Raw genomic sequence first — 19825 nt, 5'->3', positions numbered from 1 at the left:
TGACTTTTCAGAGTAACTTTAGTCAGTGAATTGCATCACCATGCATTCTTTGGTTCACACATTGGCACTTTAGCAGGGACTAATCCAAATAAGTTTTATTTAGTATGTGTTCATTATTATTTAAATATCAATACATTTTTTTGCAAGAGTTGTCAAGAGTTCCCAGTACCAGGGGAAAATAAAACATAGCCACATGCTCAGCTATGCTCAGAGTATTAGAAGCTCTCCATCTTGCAGCTGAACATGCAGGGTGGTATGTGTCAGCGCACTAAGAAATGCAGAAGAAAGCAAATGTTAAAAGAGACGCTTCTGTGTGGGCCTCAAAGCACCTACTGGAGAGCCACAGCCTTCTCCTGCTATGTCAGAACCCCTGTGAGAAAAGCTGACTGAGAGGGGATGCAGAGCGAGGAATATATTGCTGTCAGAGCAGCAATTTCCAGCTAGGGAAAGACAGAGGGCTGGGGAAAGTATGACCAGAGCCCAGGAGCAGTAACAAGGCCAGCACACCCCTTCCACCATCTTCAGGACAAAAGCGAGTAATGCAACTACGGACTGACATGAATAACTTACATTAGTAACTTAAAAAGGAAACAAAAAAACTCATAATATTTCAAGTACTCCCAAGCAGGGCCTTCCCTCCTCAGCTGTTGTGGTAGTGGTCTTACTCTGTCACAAACTGCTTCATTCAAGTCAGGACAGGCAAACCTGCATCCAAGAGTTACTAATATACAGCTGTCTGGAAAAGAAGGAGCAAGTTTCTGCTCTGCTGTGGTATTAGAATGGTAGTTTTAGTCTGGGAGCATGAAGGGTACAATTACGTTCAAAAAAATGAACCTTCCCCAAAATAATAGCTCTGTGCAGCCTTAAAAAAAGGTAAGATCCCTGGCCAACTTCTAGATGCTACAGAGGGAAAAGCAGCTCGGGGAGAGCTTCATGCAATTCTGTGACGTGACCACAGGAGGCTGTTTGCTCGTCTGAAAATGTTGGTCTCCCTTCAAGAAAGAGTGGGGCTCCTCCTGTGTCTGATAACCGTAATGCAGCACAGTCTGAGCACGGAGCGAATACTGCTGAGAGCCTGGGTAGCTGGGAGCTATACGAACAGCTAAGGACCAGAGCAAGTCCTTCCTTCCCACCTAAGCTTTCGCTGATTAGAAGGGGAGATATCAGTCCCCACCGCCTCACTTGGCTTCCCTGCTCCTTGCTAAGTGTCACACTGTGACATCACAAGACTGTTCCCTTTGCGGCCAGTGCTAGGTGTAGGAGTGTGTGCCCCTTCCCTGCTGCTCCCACCCTCCTGGGCTCAGTGCTTGTCAGAAATGGACCCACAGTGACCTCACCGCGCTCTCACGTCAGACAGACCCCAGGGCTCCTGCACAGTCGGAGTCAGAGGAGGGTTCGCTACACAAACTGAGCCTGGCTTGGGTTACAAATGCTGGCTGTTGCATGACATGGGACACAATGGGGACATTAGACAGCTACCGAGGACAGCTCTGTTGCTTCATGCCAATGAATGCTTTTGCTGCCATGTATTCCTACAAGAGCCCAGCCTACTCCTGGCCTTGCTGCAGGTTCAGGCACACTGGGAGATGATGTTAGAGTTACAGTCTAAGGCATGAGCGTGGGTTCTTTTGCAGTTTTCAGGCCCACAGACCAAGTCCAGGTAGTAGGGGGACTTGAGGAAACGTCGGTAAGAATCCTTCTCCATGAGGGTGAATATTTTTCTCTGAGCCTCATCAAAGCAGGACAGTGTAGGCTCCAGCACATTGTGGCTTGTCTTCTCCCGTGTGCATGAATCCAGGTTCACCTGTGGGCCAAAGGGGCAGCATAAGTAGCACCTGTCCCAGGAACGGTTAGCATATCCAAGTGCCTCCTAACTCCATCAAGTGAACTTAATCTGTCCGTGTGGGCAGCGGTCTGAAATGACCCTTGGAAACCCTGTAGCCTTCAAAGAATCCATGCAGATGAATACAATGCATCTCTTCTGCCAGGTGAATTGTCAGGGCAGATCGACACACGCTCCTCTGGGACGCAGCCTGCCAGGAAACTCAGGCAATTTCAAGGGAGCAGGTGGAACACTGGGAATCAGCATCCTCCTGGGCTTTTCCCGCCTGAGTGTGCATGTGGGATGGCCACATAACTAGACCCACTTTCTCTCTACTGAAGTTAAATATTAAAGCAATAAGAATGACACCATTTCCTTGCTAAGTGCAGAAGAAGAGGCACCTCTCAATTCTTGTGAAACTACCAGAATTCTTTTCCCTATTTCTGGCCCTGTTCAGGACCTAGGCTGATATCTTATGCCCAAGAAATGTTCTGTGCACATACCTCTTTTGTTGCCTGCACAGAGATGAACTCATCATATATCTTCCTGGCCTTGGGGCTGAGCTTGGCTGGTGACTTTGTTTTCTTGTAGTCCTCACAACTGACCCAGAACTCGATGTTTTCCTCGCTGTACTCAGATTTGAGAAAAGCACGGAAAGCAGCCAGTCCTCCTACAGATTGTTTATAGAGGAAAATCAGAGCAGGTAAGAGCATTCATTTCTGGGTTCAGCCAACACCTATGAACACCAGTGTGCCAGCGAACAGCAGTTCTGGATCATCCTTGACCAAGCAATTCCCCACTGCTGGCAACAGCTCCAGCCTCCACAGCAGCAGCTCGTGCAGGCCAAAGGAGGCTGGAATTCAGGCAGGTCCCACTGGGACGTCACACATGGATCCTCAGCTGCCTGCCCCCACAGTGACATTCAGTGGCTCAGCCAGAACATAAGCAACTTGCACGCTCCCAGAAGGCCCTGAGGAACCAGCCAGCATACGCTGCAGAGTCTCAGGCCATGGGAATGGCGTGAAGGAAACCTCAAGGGCATCAGTGTGGTCTGGAACTGACAGGAAGACAAAGTCTCCCATGGACTCAGCTGGAAAAAGCTTCTCTGCTTTCTGGCTCTTGTTTAACCTAATGTTAACTGCATGCTGCAGCCTTGCTGCTCCTGAAATCAGCTTGCACAGGAGTGGAACAGTTGCCCTCAAAAAAGGGACAGCCTAGCAGTCAGCCAAAGCCCTCCTCTCGATACAATCACATTCATTGCCCCTTGGATCTGACATAGAGCACCCTTCACCACCCCTCTCAGAGGCTCATGTGGCCAAAGGAGCTACCTCGTGCTGTCAAAAGACACAAGATAACATCCTATGCCTCTTGGGACTGCTAGGCGTGCTGACTGCTGGCAGGACCCTCAGCATCTCCTGCAGACGGAAACTCTTCACTTACTGTCATGATGGATCAAGTTTTCCAATGACTCTGCCCACTTTCTGATTTCCTCTTGGCTAACCCTATCAGGAGAAAAAAGGAGAATCATAGAATCATTAAGGTTGGAAAAGGATGCTAAGAAAATCTAGTCCAACCATCACCCCACTCATACCATGCCCACTGACCATGTCCCTCAGTGCCACATCTACACGGTTCTTGAGCACCTCCAGGGATGGAGACTCCACCATTTCCCTGGGCAGCCTGTGCCAGTGCCTCCTTTCAGGTAGGTGTAGGGAGAATAAGGTCACCCCTGAGCTTCCTCCAGACTAAACACTCCCAGTTCCCCCAGTCCCTCTTCATCAGAGCTGTGTTTCAGATTCTTCATAGCTTTGTTGCCCTTCTCTGGACACCTGCAGGGCCTTTATGTCTTTCTTGTAGTGAGGAGCCCAGAACTGAACACGGCACTTAAGATGTGGCCTCACCCCAGCTGAGTACAGAGGGATGATCACCTCCTGCTCCTGGTGGCTGTACTATTTCTGATACAAGCCAGGATGCCATTGGCCTTCTTGGCCACCTGGGCACACCGCTGGCTCATCTTCAGCTGAACATCAACCAACATCCTCTGATCCTTTTCTTCCACACAGCTTGTGAGCCACTCTGTCCCCAGCCTGTAGCACTGCCTGGGGTTGTTGTGACCAAAGTGCAGGACCTGGCACTTGGTCTTGTTGAACCTCATCCCGCTGGCCTCAGCCCAGCGATCTGGCCTGTCCAGATCTCTCTGTAGGACCTTCCTACCCTCAGGCAGATCGACACTTCCTCCCAGCTTGGTGTTATCTGCAAACTTACTGAGAGTGCACTCAATTCCCTTATCCACATCATCAATAAAGATATTAAACAGGATGGGCCCCTGTTTTCTCAGTGTGTGAGTGCATTTTGAACCACAGAAATATTGTCAGGAATGGAGCTCTGGAAGCCTCTAGTCCTTCTGTGAAAGGGTCTACCAATCCTTGAGGACTGCTGCCACACTGGATTCAAGCACACGGGAATTCAGGAGGCACTAAGAAGCAGCAGCAGAAATGCTAACGACTCCATCTCAGTGCAGGAGTAAACAGCACATTGCAGCTATCCTTGGCTCATCTGCGTGGCAGCGCTGCTCTTACCTCTGGCTTGGAGATACTTTCTCCTTCTTGCCCTGGGAAGAGCCATAGTCACAGGAGTCTGACTTCTGCAGCAAGACACCCAGACGATGCTTCATGTCTTTGGCACTGAAAGAAACGATTCAAGAATGGCATGAGGATAATGCGCTACAACTCCCTCTGCAGCCACCTTGCCTGCAGTAAGCTTGTTCAGCACTATTTGGTCAGACCAACGCAGGTCATGGCCGGTGACTCCAGTGCTGACTTTTCACTCCTTGTTTCATTTGCTAGGCAAAATATAGCAAAGTCAAAGTGTTCATTTGTCACTCTGAGCAGCACCATCTTGCTGAGCTCCTCAGCCTGCAGGGAGGACTGGCAAAGTGGGAGAAGCTGCTGTATTATGACTAATTGTTTACACTTAACATATTGTGATAGAAAACTATCACTAAACGTGCTGCTTCTCCCTGAACTGACCTGCCCAGCTACCAGTGTCTGGTTCTATGCTTACCGACGCCTTCCTGCAGGAGAGTGTCAGTATTATTTGTTTCCAAAGCCACGGTGAGCAGGCAGCCTTTTTCCCCAGATGAGAGCAGGCGTACCCACTGGGCTGTGGGGCAGGTCATGGTGCCAGGGGCTGCACAGGCAGCTCAGCCAGGACAGGGTTGGCCTGGCCAGTGCTGCACATGGGACACAGGCAGACCCCAAGCCAGCCCTGGTCTCCTGCTCCTGAAAACCTTGGCTTCTGCATTCGGTCTGGGTTCTGGGGAATGAGCCCCAGTTTTTGTGAAATCGTATCTGCCTTGCTTCCCCCTCAAAGAAATCAAGAAAAGAAAACTCACCAGAGAAAGAGTGATGAAAGCAGAAAAGAGGTGCAAAGCTTGCGGCAGAAGCAGATGACAGGAATATCAAGGGAGAACAATGCTGCGAGCTGCTTGTTTTGCTCATGGGAAGGATGGGTTTAGCGTTCCCATAGCTCAGTACAAATCCCTAAGGCAATTCTGTCTCTGACTAACAGTAAAAAGCCTGTAAACCATCATTTGTATCTAATCTTACAAAGGAATCAGAGCCGAATCTGCCACTTCTGCTTCAGACACAAAGTGCAGTGCATCAGCGTATCTCCAGGCTAACAAGACCACAAGAGATGCTTAGAAATAGACAGTACCTTTTTAAGCAAGTGGCTGGCAGTGCAGCGAGTCCCTTGCACATCTTGCTCCCAAGGTCGGGTCTGTATTCCAGGAAAAAAAAAAAACCACAAGGCAGAAGGTGGTGGGGGCTGTGCAGGTCCTTTGCTGGCTGCAGAATTCGGTCTGCCTGTGAGCCAGCTGCTTGGCGTGGCTCTGTTTTATAGCCTAGCCCAGCCAGCCCAGCAGCGCTCGGTGACCCAGTCAGCAGCCAGCACAGCAGCTGCACCGTCCCCCTTCTGCCCACCCAGAGGAAGAGGGTGACGTATAAGCTGAGACAAATGGCTGAGTGGGACTGAAAACCTTACCAGAAATGTAGCTGGGTGTCTGAGTGGCTGCAGAGGTGGATTCTTTGAAAAGGACGGAAAAACCTCCAGGGGTTTTCCCCTGTCGCAAAAGGTGGAACAGTGCAGATAAAAGCTGGGGGGAGATTTCAGAGGGGCACAGTGAAAAGGGCCAGGGGAATTGTTTCTGTCAGTTCCTCAGTTCATTTTGCCATTCTTTTTAAAGGAACCTAGGGAAAATAAGGGACAAGAATTCAAAACCCCATAGGTTCCCACAGCCTCAGCAAATGCAGAAGCTGGAGCTGTGAGGAAACAGGAATGTGAATTCACCAGGGAACTACCCAGGCAGATGAGACTGTCTGGTTTTGTTCTGGAGGCGTGCGGATATGTGCCTTTGGTGAGGCTGAAAGAAAAGATCTGAGGGGCACACCACCGGAATACAGAATGAGTTAGTCCCAGCAAATTTGTATTTAAGGAGAGCTCATGCACATGTGTAGGAAAAAAAGATGAGACATTGAGAACATGGCTGCCTTAAATATACGGGTATCATTAATACTTTACTTCTACATCTGCACTTGCCCCTAATCAAAAGCCAGGCCTTGCTACTCAGCGTATCTGAGCACCAAGGGAAGAGGATTCATCAACACAACGTGCATAGCAGCGCCTCCTCAGAGAGGACTTTCTGGCAGTGTTAAGGCTGCTCTGTGGTAAAGGATGGACACACCACACACTTGGGTTTGGGGATGCTTGGCTGCACTGCCTGGCTCTGGTATAGTTCTGAAAGAGAGCAGAATGACTCCAGCTGTGCCGCTTCTCCTCACCCCTCTGAGGGTGCAGAAGGCAGAAGCAGGCTGAAAGCACCCCTCTGGAAGCGAGAGCTGGCTGATACTTATTGAGTTGCTGCTCGGCACAATCTGTACCATCATTACAAGAGGGTGTCATGCACCATCATGCGCACAGTCTGCTCCTGTAAAACAAAGCAGCTTCAGTTCAGCAGCAGGCTGTCTGCCCACGTTACCCACTGCTGGGCTCCCGCTCCCCAGGACACTTGAAACACTTTGCCCACAGTCTGGAAAAGGTGCAGGGTAAGCTCTTCCCTCCCACGTCTCTACAGGCTGCAGCACAGAAGACCCAACTCCTGGGCTAGTTTACCTGCCTTGGCAACTGCATCCTCTCCGTTCATTAAGTGCGCTGGATGTTCCTTAAGTGGAGCGTTAAGTGCTCCAATAAACCCTAAAATGCTTTGTTTCTAATGCGAGTACTCTGTTGCCAGATCTGAGGTGTGCAGTTCCTACTCTGTTTGGACTCAAACTTAGTGCAGGGCACTGTCGAACTTCATCTGAGTGTTGGTAAGCCAGCAGTACTTGGGGGGGTCTGCAGGGAGTGACAGAGCACTGCCAGAGCTGCTGCCAAAGCTCTCTGATGTCTCCTGTTTCAGAAGTCAAAGAGCAGAATATGGCCAAGGAGAGAATTCTTAATTAATTAAGCAATTTAAAGATGTAATTAATTTTAATCTTACACTTGTGAGATTCTACTGCTACTAGTAGACTGTAGGACACTCATGCTTGCTAGGCCAGGGGATCTGTGTCCAGAATACAGAAATTCTGCAGTTTTTCTGCAAATTGGTGTATTCAGAAATTTAGGAATCTCACGCTTTCTGCGTATGGTAAGCACATTTCCTGTGCAGTTCTAATGCTGGTGTTCTCAACATTCACTCACCTTCTGGATTCCCCAATTTCTGTGTGAGCAGGCTGTGAGAACAATAGGCATTTTCTAACACTGCCAACACAACAGACAGCAATTCAGAACTGGGCTATTTGCAATTAAGACCACCTTCTCCAGACTGGGCATGCAGACTCCCAGAAATGCAGCATTCGACATTTTGCTCTTTCCAGCTCATTAACACATACTCCTTCAGTCTGTTCCTCCTGCCAGGAGCGTGGGTTTGTGTTGAATTTCCCCTCTTCATAGTGTTTCTCAGCTGTTGATTTCAGTATCACCTTAGCTGCTCAAGACGGTCCCCAGTGAGAAATACATCCTTCTTTCTCTTACCCTTGTATGAGCCCTTTTCTCCCAGCACACAGGTAGGGCTGCTCTTGACACCAAGATCTCATCCCTGCCAGATGGAAGCATAGCAGCTCTTGTGCATGCCATGAAACCTCTGCTCGCCTCTCCTGTGGGCAGAGAAGGGTGGAGAGGTCAGCAGTGAGGACGGGCAGGGGGTGCGAGGCTAGGGGCTCCCTGCCAATACATCTCTAACAAATACTGCTGCCGCCTTGAAACATCATGCTGTCAGAAGTGAAGAGAGCCTGAAAAAAAACAAGTAAATGCCAAGGAATTCCTCACAGTGGCCTGGGAGATGCAGCTAGTGGCAGAGCTTTCCCTCCCACCACTATTGCTAGGGAACAATCCACACACATGCTCATCTGCCTCCCCCACAAGTGCGTGTGTGGGATGCATCCCTCAGTTTAAAGCATCTCTCAGCCCACAGTGCAGGATGATGTGTCCCTCAGCTCGTAGCACAAGCTGTGGGAGGAGGCTGGGAGCATAGCAGAGCTGCTCCTGTGGTCATTGCCCAGAGTCAAGCTACCAGAGGCCATTGCCCTCCCAGCAGCGCAAGGCTCTTTCCCCGCTGTGCCTTGCTGAGGCTTGTGCAGACTGGATGCCTCTTTCTGCTGCTGCTGCTGGTCTGCCAGGTTCCTCAGGACTGCCCTAGCACTGGGTGCTGAGCATCCCCATGGCAGCATATCTGCTCCCTGCCTGCAAGCATTCTTTTGCATGGAATCCCACCCAGTGCAAAGCCCACCACAAATTCCTTCTCCAGTACACCTGTCAGTGAGCAAGATTCTGTTCCACTGACAAGGACCACATCTTCTCCACTCACATGTATGGTTTGATTGAATTACCACTAACGACCTGGGAGAAGGGTGCCCTGGAAGGACCGTTTGGGTGTGAGTTTGGATGAATCAGCTCGGTGTGTGCCTGCATCTGACACTGCAGGCAGCCACATTTCCTGTCCTGGGGCTCTGCTGAGGCCTGACTTCTCTCAAAGATGCATGGAAAAGCCAAATTTGTCTCCATCAGGTCCCCCAGCCAACACAGGGATTCCCAGAAGTGGCATTCCACAGCACAGAGAAGAAATAGAACTGTCCCATGCCTCTGCAGTGCCTGACTTCATGCATGACCGCAGCCACAGCCCTGGTAAGCAGCCCACGGCAGCCAGTGCAGGGAAAGCATCCATTCCCCAATTAGCCCTGACAAGAGCCATGACTCACCCTGCTGCCACATGCTCCATTCGCTGCTCACATACAGAACTTCTCTAAGTGGATTTATCTCCAGGCTGACCCAGTCACCTCTCTGTTTTTCTTGTCTACCATAAAGATGAACTTCTAAAGGCAATGCAGCTTTGAGTTGTCCTTACAGTTTCTTGCTGAGCCTGCTCCTCTCTGCAGTGATGCTCTGTAGATGTTGGCATATTCAAGAAGCAGGCTCCATCTTCATAGAATTTATACAACCAAACAAGCAACTCATTCAATGTTCCCACACTCCCTGGTATTTCCTACATCACATGAGTAGATTTTTGTCACTTCTACATGCTTACAAGTTGTTACTCATTTGGAGAGGTGGTTGTTTTGGGGTATTTTTTTTTCCCTTCAATCCTCAGTTTCTGGGTTGCCTACTTTTCCCATTGCTACCAAGAAGGCTGAGAAAAACCGGAAGAAAATACTTAATCTTGTGTCAAAGAAAGAATTTTGTTCTGCCCATACAGACTTTTTTTCTCCTGGTTTGGGTTTGCCAATGAGACAAAGAGTTTTTTGTCTGACCATTGTTCTTGTTTCTGGGCATCAGACAGTAGAAAAAGCTGCAGTTTGAGTGATTTGCCTTCCAGTTCCCAAATCTCAATCTCATCATCCATTTTGATTAACAGCCCCTTAAGCATTTCCTCTTGATCATTAAGAAAGTTTTGAATAACACTGGACCACAAACCAAGCCACCATATGCCTATTCACTGATGCTTTCCGAATACTAAAAGCACTTTGAAATGTCTCAGCCAGTTTTAGTCCATTTAATATGGATTTTATGATATTTTAACCCAAATATTGATAGCAAGTCAGATTCATTTATAAATCTGTTTTATCACCACATCTGTCTCAGAAAAGCACTATTAGGTTCATTAGAAAAGGTCTGTTTTTTTCCATTAAATCATGTCAGCTGGCATCAATTACATCATCTCCTTTTCAGATGGGTCTGCTATCATCTGTGCTAAGAGTGTTCCTGCACTGATCAAAAAGTTAATAGCTTGGTGACTACATAGCTCCTCTGCTTGCTGGGAAATGCTCTACCAAGACAGCAGCAGTGAGAGGCAAAGGTGGGACAGTTCAGATTGGCCCCACCATAGCAGCATAGGATTGTTTGGTTTGGAAGGGACTTTTAAGGCCACCTGGTCCAACTTCCCGGCACCGAACAGGGACATCACCAGCTCCATCAGGTGCTCAGAGCCCATTCAGCCTGACCTTGGGTGTCTGCAGGGACGGGGCACCCACCACCTCTCTGGGCTAATTACAGTGGCTAAAGGACATCATGGTCTGTGCACAGCTCCCTTGGGTACCTCTCACTCATGGGCTGACTGCATCACATGTGCATGTCCAAGGATACAGGGGAGGCAGAAAGTGAGGCAGGGAGAGCCTGGCTGCACCAGGAATCGTGAGCATCAGCTCCTCTACATACAGCTGAAACGCTCCCTCCTCCTCCTGTGCCTTGGCAACCCAGCGGTGCAGGGACTTCTTATCTACAGCTTTGAAAAGCCTGACTTTTTAAGATGGCTGAGCTATCTTCTGCTGAGGTAATTGCTGGAGGATGTGAAGTTACAGCCTGCAAGGTCACATCTTTCATGGCTGCAGATCTGGCGAGATCTTCAGCCTTGATCTTCCTTCCTTCCTTCCTTCCTCCCCTCTTATCTTTCCAGTGGCAGCAGAGCAGGATTAGAGCTGCCATACCTCGGAGGCCCACACCAGGGAACGAGGCCACAGCTTTGTTCAGGAGTACAAAGCCCCAGGGACTCTTTGTAGTGAGGTCATGGCTGCACAACCACAGCTTGTTGCTCACTGCTCCAGTCACAGGTTGGATGTTTAATTCTCTTACCATGCTAACAAATGGCACTTTGGAAGTAGCAAGCATCTGTCAGTGCCTGCCTCAGGCGTATGCTGGGTATCTAAAAGGTGATGCCTGGCAAGCCTGTGGGTGGAGATGCAGAGTGTCATGATTGCAGGTTAAGGGAACACAAAAGCAAGGACAGCACCTGCAGCAGAAGAGCTGCACTGTGTGATGCCAGGAGGGCAGTTCTAAAAGGTGCCAGCATTCAGTGGGGCAACGGACTGCCGGCTGCTGGCTGAGAAAACACAAAGAGCAAGCAGTAAAATGAGAGGGCATTGCAAGAAAGCTGATCTCAGCCAGAAGTTCCTTGACCTGTGTCTTGGAGGCGAATCAGACAGGATGAAACTGCAAGTGGTAAACATCCAGCATAGCAAAAATGTGGAACTGCAGCATGGGGAGAAAGTCATTTGCTGCAGAGGCTGATAGCACAGAAAGGCACATGGTTTGTCACAGACATGCAAAGACTACTAGAAAACAGCCACTGCTTGATGAGCTGTTTTGCCAGCACCTCTTGTTTGAAATGCTTTCAAGTTACAGCTGCACTTGAAGGCAGATCTGAGCTCCACTGTGCCACAGAAAAAATACGGAGAAAGAGCTGTGAGCAGGATCCATGGCACAGAGCACTCGGCTGTGCCAGGCAGCTGATGCTCACAGCACCATGCTAAGAACAACAACAGTTAAAGCTTCCTCTTTCAGAAACGTCTGCTTTTTCAGGAAAAAAAAAGAAAAGAAAAAAGAAATAAATGCTCCGTGTTGTTGCATTTCATCCCTCTGACCTTCTCAGCAGAATGGATGTGGCTGAATTTTTCCTGTCTCCTCTGCAGCCGTGCTTGCCTGGGATGCAGGCAGTCGGGCTCAGCTGTGTGGCTCCACTGCCTGCCATCCCTGAACGCTTGTGCTTTGCTGCTTCACCAAGGTGCAGTAAGTCAATGCAGGAAGACAAAGGGGCTTTGCACCTGTTTTGTATCAAGCCCCTAGCACCAACAACTAGTTCCACGTGGAAAGGACTGCCAGATACAGACCCAGGATTGTTACAGAGAGCACCTCTGTCACTGAAAAAGTCCCACACCCCTGCAATGCCATGCTCTGCATTCATTTCTGCCCTGTGAGATGTGTCCTACCAAATTCCCAGCAGCAAACCCAGCTGTGTGAGCATCAATGTGTTGGAGTGGCTCTGGAGGGGAGGTCAGGCTGAGGAATAGGATGGAGCCACACTGGCCAGAAAGGAGAAAGACTGGGGTCATGAGAGCTGGAAAGGAGGAGAGCAAGAGGGAGAAAAGTGGTCAGTGACGTACAGAGGGGGCAGGAGGCTATGTGAGGAGAAACCCCAGAGATGAGCCGTGGGAAGGAGAAGGACGCATCCCATGGCATCTAGTCAATCCGATCCTTGGGAACACTGACAGCCAGGGATCCCCTGGGAGATGTGGCTGTCTCCAGAGGGAGCCTGCGCACGTGCTGAGCAGCCTTGCTGCTTGGTGAGGGAGGCCAATTAGAACTGAAGGCAGTGCCCCCGGGCTTTGGGGCAATGCACTGGGACCACTGGAGGAGCTGTGCCGAGCACAGGCCTTCAGCACCAGCCTTCTGCTCGGCACATCCCTAACCATCTCTATTACCCTGTGCTTGAGATCCACAGTGGAGAATCACTTATGTTCTCTCTGACTAACATAAGCTAAAAATAGTGCTAATATTGCAAGGATGAGCGATAAATTTGCAAAGTAGAGCAAGAAAGCCCAGAAGCCCCTCATCGTCTTTATATTCTCCCACAGCTCTTGGCTGTGCTTGTCAACAGCAAATGCTCTTGCAGTTTGTTAGGGAAAGAAGAAAATTGACTGAGACAGTGGAAGGCATCGTATGGGAGTGATTTATTTCTAGCCTCTCTCCTTTTAACACACCCCAGTGCTCTCCACCTTGCAACACTGCTTTCTTCAGCCCCCTTCTCCCAGTGGGTTTAGCTGCTAGCAGGCACACACAGTGCATCTGGTAAGGCACCACATCAGACCTTGCACTGGGAAAGAACAGGCTGATAATCTGCCATTTTCTAAGTCAGCAAGGACCTACAAAGAAGCTTTTCTTCCTTGCCAGAGTCAGACACTGCCAACAACACCCACAGGCTCTTTGGGCTGACCCTGGGTTGTAATTTCTGACCAGTGTGAGGGCCTGTCACTTCTGATGTGGGCTCATTAGCAGATCAAACTTTAAATAAGCTCTACAAATCTGGTATATCTTTAAGCACTTTTTGTTAAATGAAAAGCAGAACCACAGGAGAGGAAACAGCCAAGAGCTCAGGCTACCAAATTAGCTAGATCCCTGGTGCAGCTCAGCTTCAGACGAGGAGCACAGAAAAAGACTTGCACCACACCAAACCAGTGGCCTATATGCCTCTCCCAAGCTACAGGAGCTCTGAGCTTAACAAAAAGGTCACTTTCTCTCAGGAGGTCAGCCGTTCGAATCCAGAGACCAGGGCAACAGGTGGACTGCTCGCAGCCATCTTGCACCCATGCTGGTCCTGCTCAGCGCACTGTACTGTACAGGCACTAAGCAATCCCTGCCCCTCTGAGAGGCTAATGCAAAGGAAACTGGACAGTTTAAACTCTCTAAATAATTCTGGGGGCTTTTGGGGATACTTATCTCTCCTGTTCTAATAGGTAGGGGCTCCAGGGAAGTTACTTTGGAGCGTGAGCTGCATCCAGAGTGACAGGCAGCTGATGCAAAACAGGCTCAAAGGCAGTTTGGGAAAAATAACTTGGGTAGCGAGAGGGCTCACCCGCCCATAGCCACAATAAAACGTTTGATGTTTCCCTCCCCTGCACTTCATCACGTTCCCACTGCCTCTGTGATTCCTATTATGCAACCGATTGACTTTGCAAGATATGAGAACAAAGTGTCTGCTTGTCTGTTCCCTGATGTGCGTTAAGTGTGTTGGACTGGAAGGCTGAAGCAGAAATCAAAACAAGCCCCCCAAGCCTGGTTCTCTGCTCATCCCTGTGCTCACACCCTTGTGACGCTGAGAGACTCAGCACGGCAGTCATCTCAAGGCAGCGTCCCAGGCATGCTTTCATTGGTCTGCAGTGCTGTTCTGTGCGCTGATGCTTTCTGTATCAAGCAAAAATGTCTTCCAACAGGATTTTTCTCTTTGAAGATTAATGAACAACTCCTGAAGCTGCCTCTGACCAACTAGATGTGAACTTAGCCAGGAGGCAGAGGCAGCTACACTCTTATCAAACAAAAGTAAAAAAAAAAATAGTCACGGGGAATCATGGACTGCAACCACGGGCATCCCCTGCTCAAACAGGGCCATAACCCCTGAGAGTGTGGCTCGGGCAAGGTATCTCCCATGAAATCTCAGCCTGCTTCTGCTCAAGAACTCATTGCCCTAGGGTCACCGCATTCCATTTCGGTGTCTTCTGGCCAGTGACACATCCCTAGGGTTGTTCTGTCAAAAGGACATTGTGTCATGATGCTCGTACTGAAAGGGTACAGGTACCGCCAACAGATGACACCCACATCATGTATGTTCATAGACAGGGTACATCAATATGACAGCACTAAACTCAGATGTTTTATTCCACAGGTATTGACTGGAGAGGGTTTTGCTCCTGTTTTATTTCCATTTTCCTGTATCCAACTGTGGATTGCCTTTATATATAGCTCCTGGATAATACAGGCTGAGTCCTGCTGTGCTGTCCGACTGTTCTTTAAACTCTCTAATTCATGCACACCTGGTCCAAAAACCACCAGTCCAGTAGGAGAGGCAGGTTGGACTCTATCAGCAGCAGAGACCAAAGTGGGCTCAAATTTTAAGGACATTAGCTCTAAAATCAGTTTGTCCTGTATGAGTCACACAAGGTAATGCGCAGTGAAGGCTGGAAGGGGAATGGGAACAGCTCTAAGAGGGGAACAATTTTTTTCTTCAGTTTCACTTTTGTATAGATTTGTTCATGAGAGGGAAAAATATGCTACCTGGAGCCTGAGATCAACAGAGCCTGACAGCAGATGCTGCAGTCTGTAACAGGAGGAAAATGGCCGTCAGTCTGTGCACTGAGAAGCAGCACTAGGACTATAGAGCCAAGAGCCTCATTAAGCTGTGACAATAGGGAGCAGCCCAAGGGACAGCAGGTAGCTGCGAGATAGTGACAGCCAGGGAGAAAAACAGGCAGCTGGGATGCAGCAGTGTGAAAGGTTTGCAAGAGCAACAAGAAAAAGGGAATGGACTGCATGGGAGGAGCAGCAGAGATCAAAGGAAAAAAAGAGCTGGAAGTACAGACAGGAGAACAGCAAGGACTGAGGCAGTCCAGTGTTGCTGGAGAAATGGAATGGAAAAGGTTCAGGAGGTGCAAAAACTAAGGCTTGTCAGCTTGAAGCTATAACAGCATCTTTCTGGCTACAAATAACATGGGCTAAACAATTCAGATCTGAGAAGTGTTTAGGACAGTAGATGCAGGAGAGAGGGCCTCTAGGTGCTGTAGAAAGCTATAGCCCATTGCCATCCTACAATCTGCTCATACAGTTCAACCGCAGTCAAGAAATATTTAGTTATTTAGAAACATCCCCAAACTGCTCTGAGACCTTACTCTCTTTTTCTATCTGAAGTATTATTCATGCTAGTGGGGGTTCATTCGTGCTGGCTGATACCAGATGTTTGCTAATAATACTAGACATTTCTCACTATGAGTAGAAATATTTGCACAATATATTTCAATGAGAGTTCTTCTGGGAGGAGAAGATGATAGTGGGGATTTTGAGTTGTTGTTTTTTTTTTTAAACCCTCAACAACAAGCTGATTTTACACACACACAATCCCACTCTTACAGGTTTCTTTCACCCAGACCCTTGCATCCTCAGAAGAACCATGTTGTGAGAGCCCAAGAGGCCTGGGTGAGATCAGCCACATGCAAAGCAGAAATCATTGGTTGTTAAGGAGTGGTTCTGTACCTCAGAAACACACCAACTTGCTTCCAGGCTACAGCCCACAGTCTGTATTTTCTGCTTTGGATATGTCTCTTTATTTGGTGGCCTGTCAGGAAAAGCAATGGCATGGGATTTGCTGCAAGCTCGTTGCCATCCTCTCAGCAGAATGTAGGATCTGCTGATGAATTGTCTGTGCTGTGATCTTATCAGGCAGGGCACAGGCCATAAACACATCCTCCAGTTTTACCAGGAATGGCATCCCAGGAACTGGGCCCTGGGATGGGAGCTCTTCATTATCACTACTGGCCATTCTTTCAAAATCCATTTGCTTATTTCTCTCAGTCTTACTCACACATTCAGCAGGAGGTTGCAAGACAGGTATTGCTCTTCAAGAGGGCTGTAGACTAACTGGAGAGAGTCCAGATCACAGATCTACAAGGAAGGATGGAAGAATGAGAATTTGTTCCATCTAGATGTGAGCAAACCAAAGGATCACGGGTTAATGATACATGAACTACCCAAATGTCACATCCATAAAAGGCTGCAGTAGCAAAGATGAAGACGATAAGCTGTTCACCATGTCCACGCTGGCTAGGACAAGAAATATTTGTCCTGAACAAGAAAGGATTAGACAGGAGACAAGATTTTCTAGCTGTAAGATCAGGAAGTACTGGACTGGATCAACTGGAGCTTGTAACAACCACGTAGGAAAACTCCTACTACAAGCGCACTTCATTTCTGTCCACCCTGGTGAGGCTCTGGGTGATGAAGCTCATTGCATTTCCTCAGCTATGGGTTATCAGGAGATGATAAAACAGAAGTATAAAGTCCAGCTTCAACACTCACGTTTAGGTTTTGGTTAAACATTGTATGCACAGGATCTCCTGCTCCTAACGACACTGCCTGGCTGTCGCAGAGACAAACACTAGGCTGCTGCTGGATAGCAGGAACTCGCTGGTTCTGAGCAACCTGCCTTCAGCTTGGAAGGTGCAGCTGCCCTTTGCAATTCAGACTGTTCCATTCGTACCAAGTTTTGTTGCTGTTTTGCCACTATCCTCAAACCTACCAACAGCCAGGTCACTCCCCGCTTGGGAGCTCTGTAAAGTTCTGCAGTGCCAAAGCTTCTCTGTGTAAGCCATGCTGGCCCAGGCACATTGGGGAAACTCTAGATATGATATTCCATTCATGAAGAGAACATGGTCTCTAACACTTCACATCCGTGTCTCCCCTATCCAACTTTTTATTACTGTTGTTATTATTTTTAGAGCTGAATATACTTCCAGGCACGCTGCACCCATGGGGAAATAGAATCTGATTTTCTGGCTCGAGAAAACAGTTCATAGTGACCAGTCTCAAGGGAAAAAATGAAATCAGTGTTTCTAAATTTCCAGTTAATTGTGTTTACTGAAGAAAACATAACATTAGAATGCCTTGAGCCTTGGCCAGGTTTGTAAAAGTAAATAAAGACAATTCCAGTCTAATGTTAGAAAACTGACCCTTGAATTATTTCTGAGCTCACTTATTCCAGCAGCTAGAACAAATTCTGATGCTTATGATGTTAAATAAGGAGCATCATACCCATACCTTGTTTTTTCAGCAAATAAACACATTCAGCTGCTATAGCTGGAAGGCAGCTCTCCTCCAGAAGAGGAGACCAGGCTGTGCTCTCAACTAAGAGGCACCATCCCACAAGGTCTGCGCAGGGCAGGCAGCCCAGAGAGCTACTGACAATCTATCTACAGCCCTAGGGATTCAGGAAAGCAGAGGACATCCAGAGAGGCCTGTCAGAAACAGCAGGAGATGGGCTTAGAGATAGACCTACAAACAAGAAAGCTCAGGAGAAGGGCTCCAAGACCCCAGTGTAAACACAGCTCCTGGTCCATGGGCAGGTGGAGGCAGGTGAGGCTGACTGGTGCAACTGTGCAGAGCTGCCTGCCTCAGAGAGGAGGACAGCCATCAGGTGCTGCCACGTCCTCTCTGATCCTTCCCAGAGCTTTACCTCTTTGCATTCTGCCTGGCCACATGGTATCAGCCGGGGACCTGCTGATTTCTCCTGTGCTCTCCAAACACATCTTGCAAATTGCTCACACCAATCCTAATACAGCCATTTCTGCCCAGTGGAGTCCCATTAACTAGCAGCTCTCTCTTCAGTCTCTAATGATTCAAAGCACAAAGCCATTTGTCATGACTACATCTTCGTTCCCAGGGAGTAAAAGTCAATTAGTGTTTTCAGTTTGGCTCTGAAAGAGCTCTGGCTCTCTTGTTTCTTCATGCTACCAGGAAACCATCTACAATAATGACTTGTTTGGATGTCTAGTGCTCTGTTAAAAATTTCCTTTCTGTGTAACAAACACCTTAAGTGGAAGGGACACTGGGTGTGCTTATCTTCATCCCTACTCAGCAATGGATCTACACATTTGCTTAAATTTCATTAAAGTTAATCAAATGTGGTTTTGAACCAGAATCTGAGAGGAAAGGCTGGAGAGGGGCACACAGAATGCGTACACTGAATGTGTACACCTTAGTCTCCTTTAGCAATAGCTGTTAGTCATCTGCTGATAACGGCTCTTATTTCTCAGCAAGACTACCAGACAATGACCAAAGTTCCCTGTGCTGGTACAATGTGACACAGATTTTGTTTTAATGCTGCCTCTACCTTTGCTCCTAAAAGAAAAAAATCCCATTTGGCTTTAAGGCTCTTGTCACCTCCATTTCTCTGTGGGCATCCCGCACTGAAATTGTTAGCAATCCTGCTCTGGAAGGAATTGCCCCTCCTGGGCAGTTTGTGCTGTATCACCTGCTTCAGATGGCCCACAGAGCAATTCCCGGCCTGTGGCTCATGCATGAGCAGAGATGTGAGCTGGTCTGATTTCCACTGCATGTTTTCTGGTACCTCATGGTGTAAACTGTGTGCAGTGCCAGGCCCTTAGTGCTCCAGTGAGCGCGTACTCCAGCACCCACTGCTCATGACTGTGCAGGACTTGTCTTGAGAAGTCAACATGGGAGGCACAATGCAGCCTGAATCAGTTTTTGGGAAAACAGCCACTATTTAGATGGGGCTGAACACGTGCACATTGAACTGTTTGTAGGAGATTTGCTCATCTCTGATTCAGCTGAGGAAGTAGCCTGCAAAACTCACCCAGCCTGGCTTCAGGCCCAGCTCACACAATTAGAAAAGTATTAGCTGAACTTAGTAGGAAAATCAACATTAAGCAGATAGGAGCTGCTGCTGTTGTTAAAGACAATGTAGTGTTTTTCCCTGGCAGAAACCCAGACTAATGGAGGGCTTCCAGCATCCAGAGCAGCCTCTGAATGAAGGCTTAATTGGCCTCAAAAGCCACTCATATAATTACAAATACTTGTAATGAAACATGAAAAATACAAGAGCTCAGGACTGCAACTTAGTGGGAAGAAATGGTCTCAACTGTCTTGGGAAATAAATCAAAGCTCTTTCACCCTTTCCCTTCCACTGAGCCAGCTCCTCTCTGGCCTGCAGGCTCCACTCTGCTGCTAGTTCACAGGGCAGCGCTGAGGCCAAGGGGCCACCTGGCCACTACCTGAGATCAGGAGAACAAGGCAAAGTGCATGCTTTCCCCTGGCAGCTGGGGACACTTTCCCACTCTGGGTGCAGCTGTGTGTTGGATATTGGGTTTAGACTGCCCACTGCTGGTATGCCACAAAACATCTGCCTTGGTGGATGTCTCATGTTTTGATTCTGCCCATCTTCAGCTAAATACTTCTCCATGATTTCTGTTGGACAAGAAGAACAGAACATAGTCTCTGTGTAGCTGCAGCCTGAAACATGCAACTCTGCCAATTGCTCAGATACAGCAGCAGCTGTAGCACCTCACCCTAGCAGAGACAGGTACTTCCCCCAGCCCTCATGCCAAGGACCTCCAGCTCCCAGTAAGGCCTGATGAG

General features: G+C 48.4%; 1 protein-coding gene across 2 annotated transcripts; it reads right to left on the bottom strand.

The window, feature by feature from the left end:
• On the bottom strand, nt 69-5709 carry RGS4 (regulator of G protein signaling 4). Of its 2 annotated transcripts, XM_021405018.1 has the most exons (5): nt 5540-5709; nt 4402-4506; nt 3263-3324; nt 2326-2492; nt 69-1804 (listed from the first exon to the last, which is right to left on the bottom strand). In XM_021405018.1, exons 1-5 carry the CDS (start codon nt 5581-5583, stop codon nt 1571-1573), a joined length of 612 nt encoding a protein of 203 aa, XP_021260693.1. In that variant the 5' UTR covers nt 5584-5709; the 3' UTR covers nt 69-1570. The 2 variants fall into 2 exon arrangements, with proteins under 2 accessions (XP_021260693.1, XP_021260694.1); XM_021405019.1 differs by lacking the exon at nt 2326-2492 and having other exon boundaries at nt 1734-1804; nt 5540-5693.

The sequence above is a fragment of the Numida meleagris genome, chromosome 7, assembly GCF_002078875.1.
Source record: "Numida meleagris isolate 19003 breed g44 Domestic line chromosome 7, NumMel1.0, whole genome shotgun sequence".
In the NCBI taxonomy this organism is placed as follows: Eukaryota; Metazoa; Chordata; class Aves; order Galliformes; family Numididae; genus Numida; species Numida meleagris.
This window is presented reverse-complemented; position numbering and strand designations above follow the sequence as displayed.

Bases quoted from the DNA above. Each gene is read 5' to 3' on its own strand.
- RGS4 (XM_021405018.1), bottom strand. From the start codon at position 5,583: ATGTGCAAGGGACTCGCTGCACTGCCAGCCACTTGCTTAAAAAG. The intron at 4,507-5,539 runs GTACTGTCTATT...CGTTTCTTTCAG, and splicing joins CCAGCCACTTGCTTAAAAAG to TGCCAAAGACATGAAGCATC. The intron at 3,325-4,401 runs GTAAGAGCAGCG...TTCTCCTGATAG, and splicing joins AAAGTATCTCCAAGCCAGAG to GGTTAGCCAAGAGGAAATCA.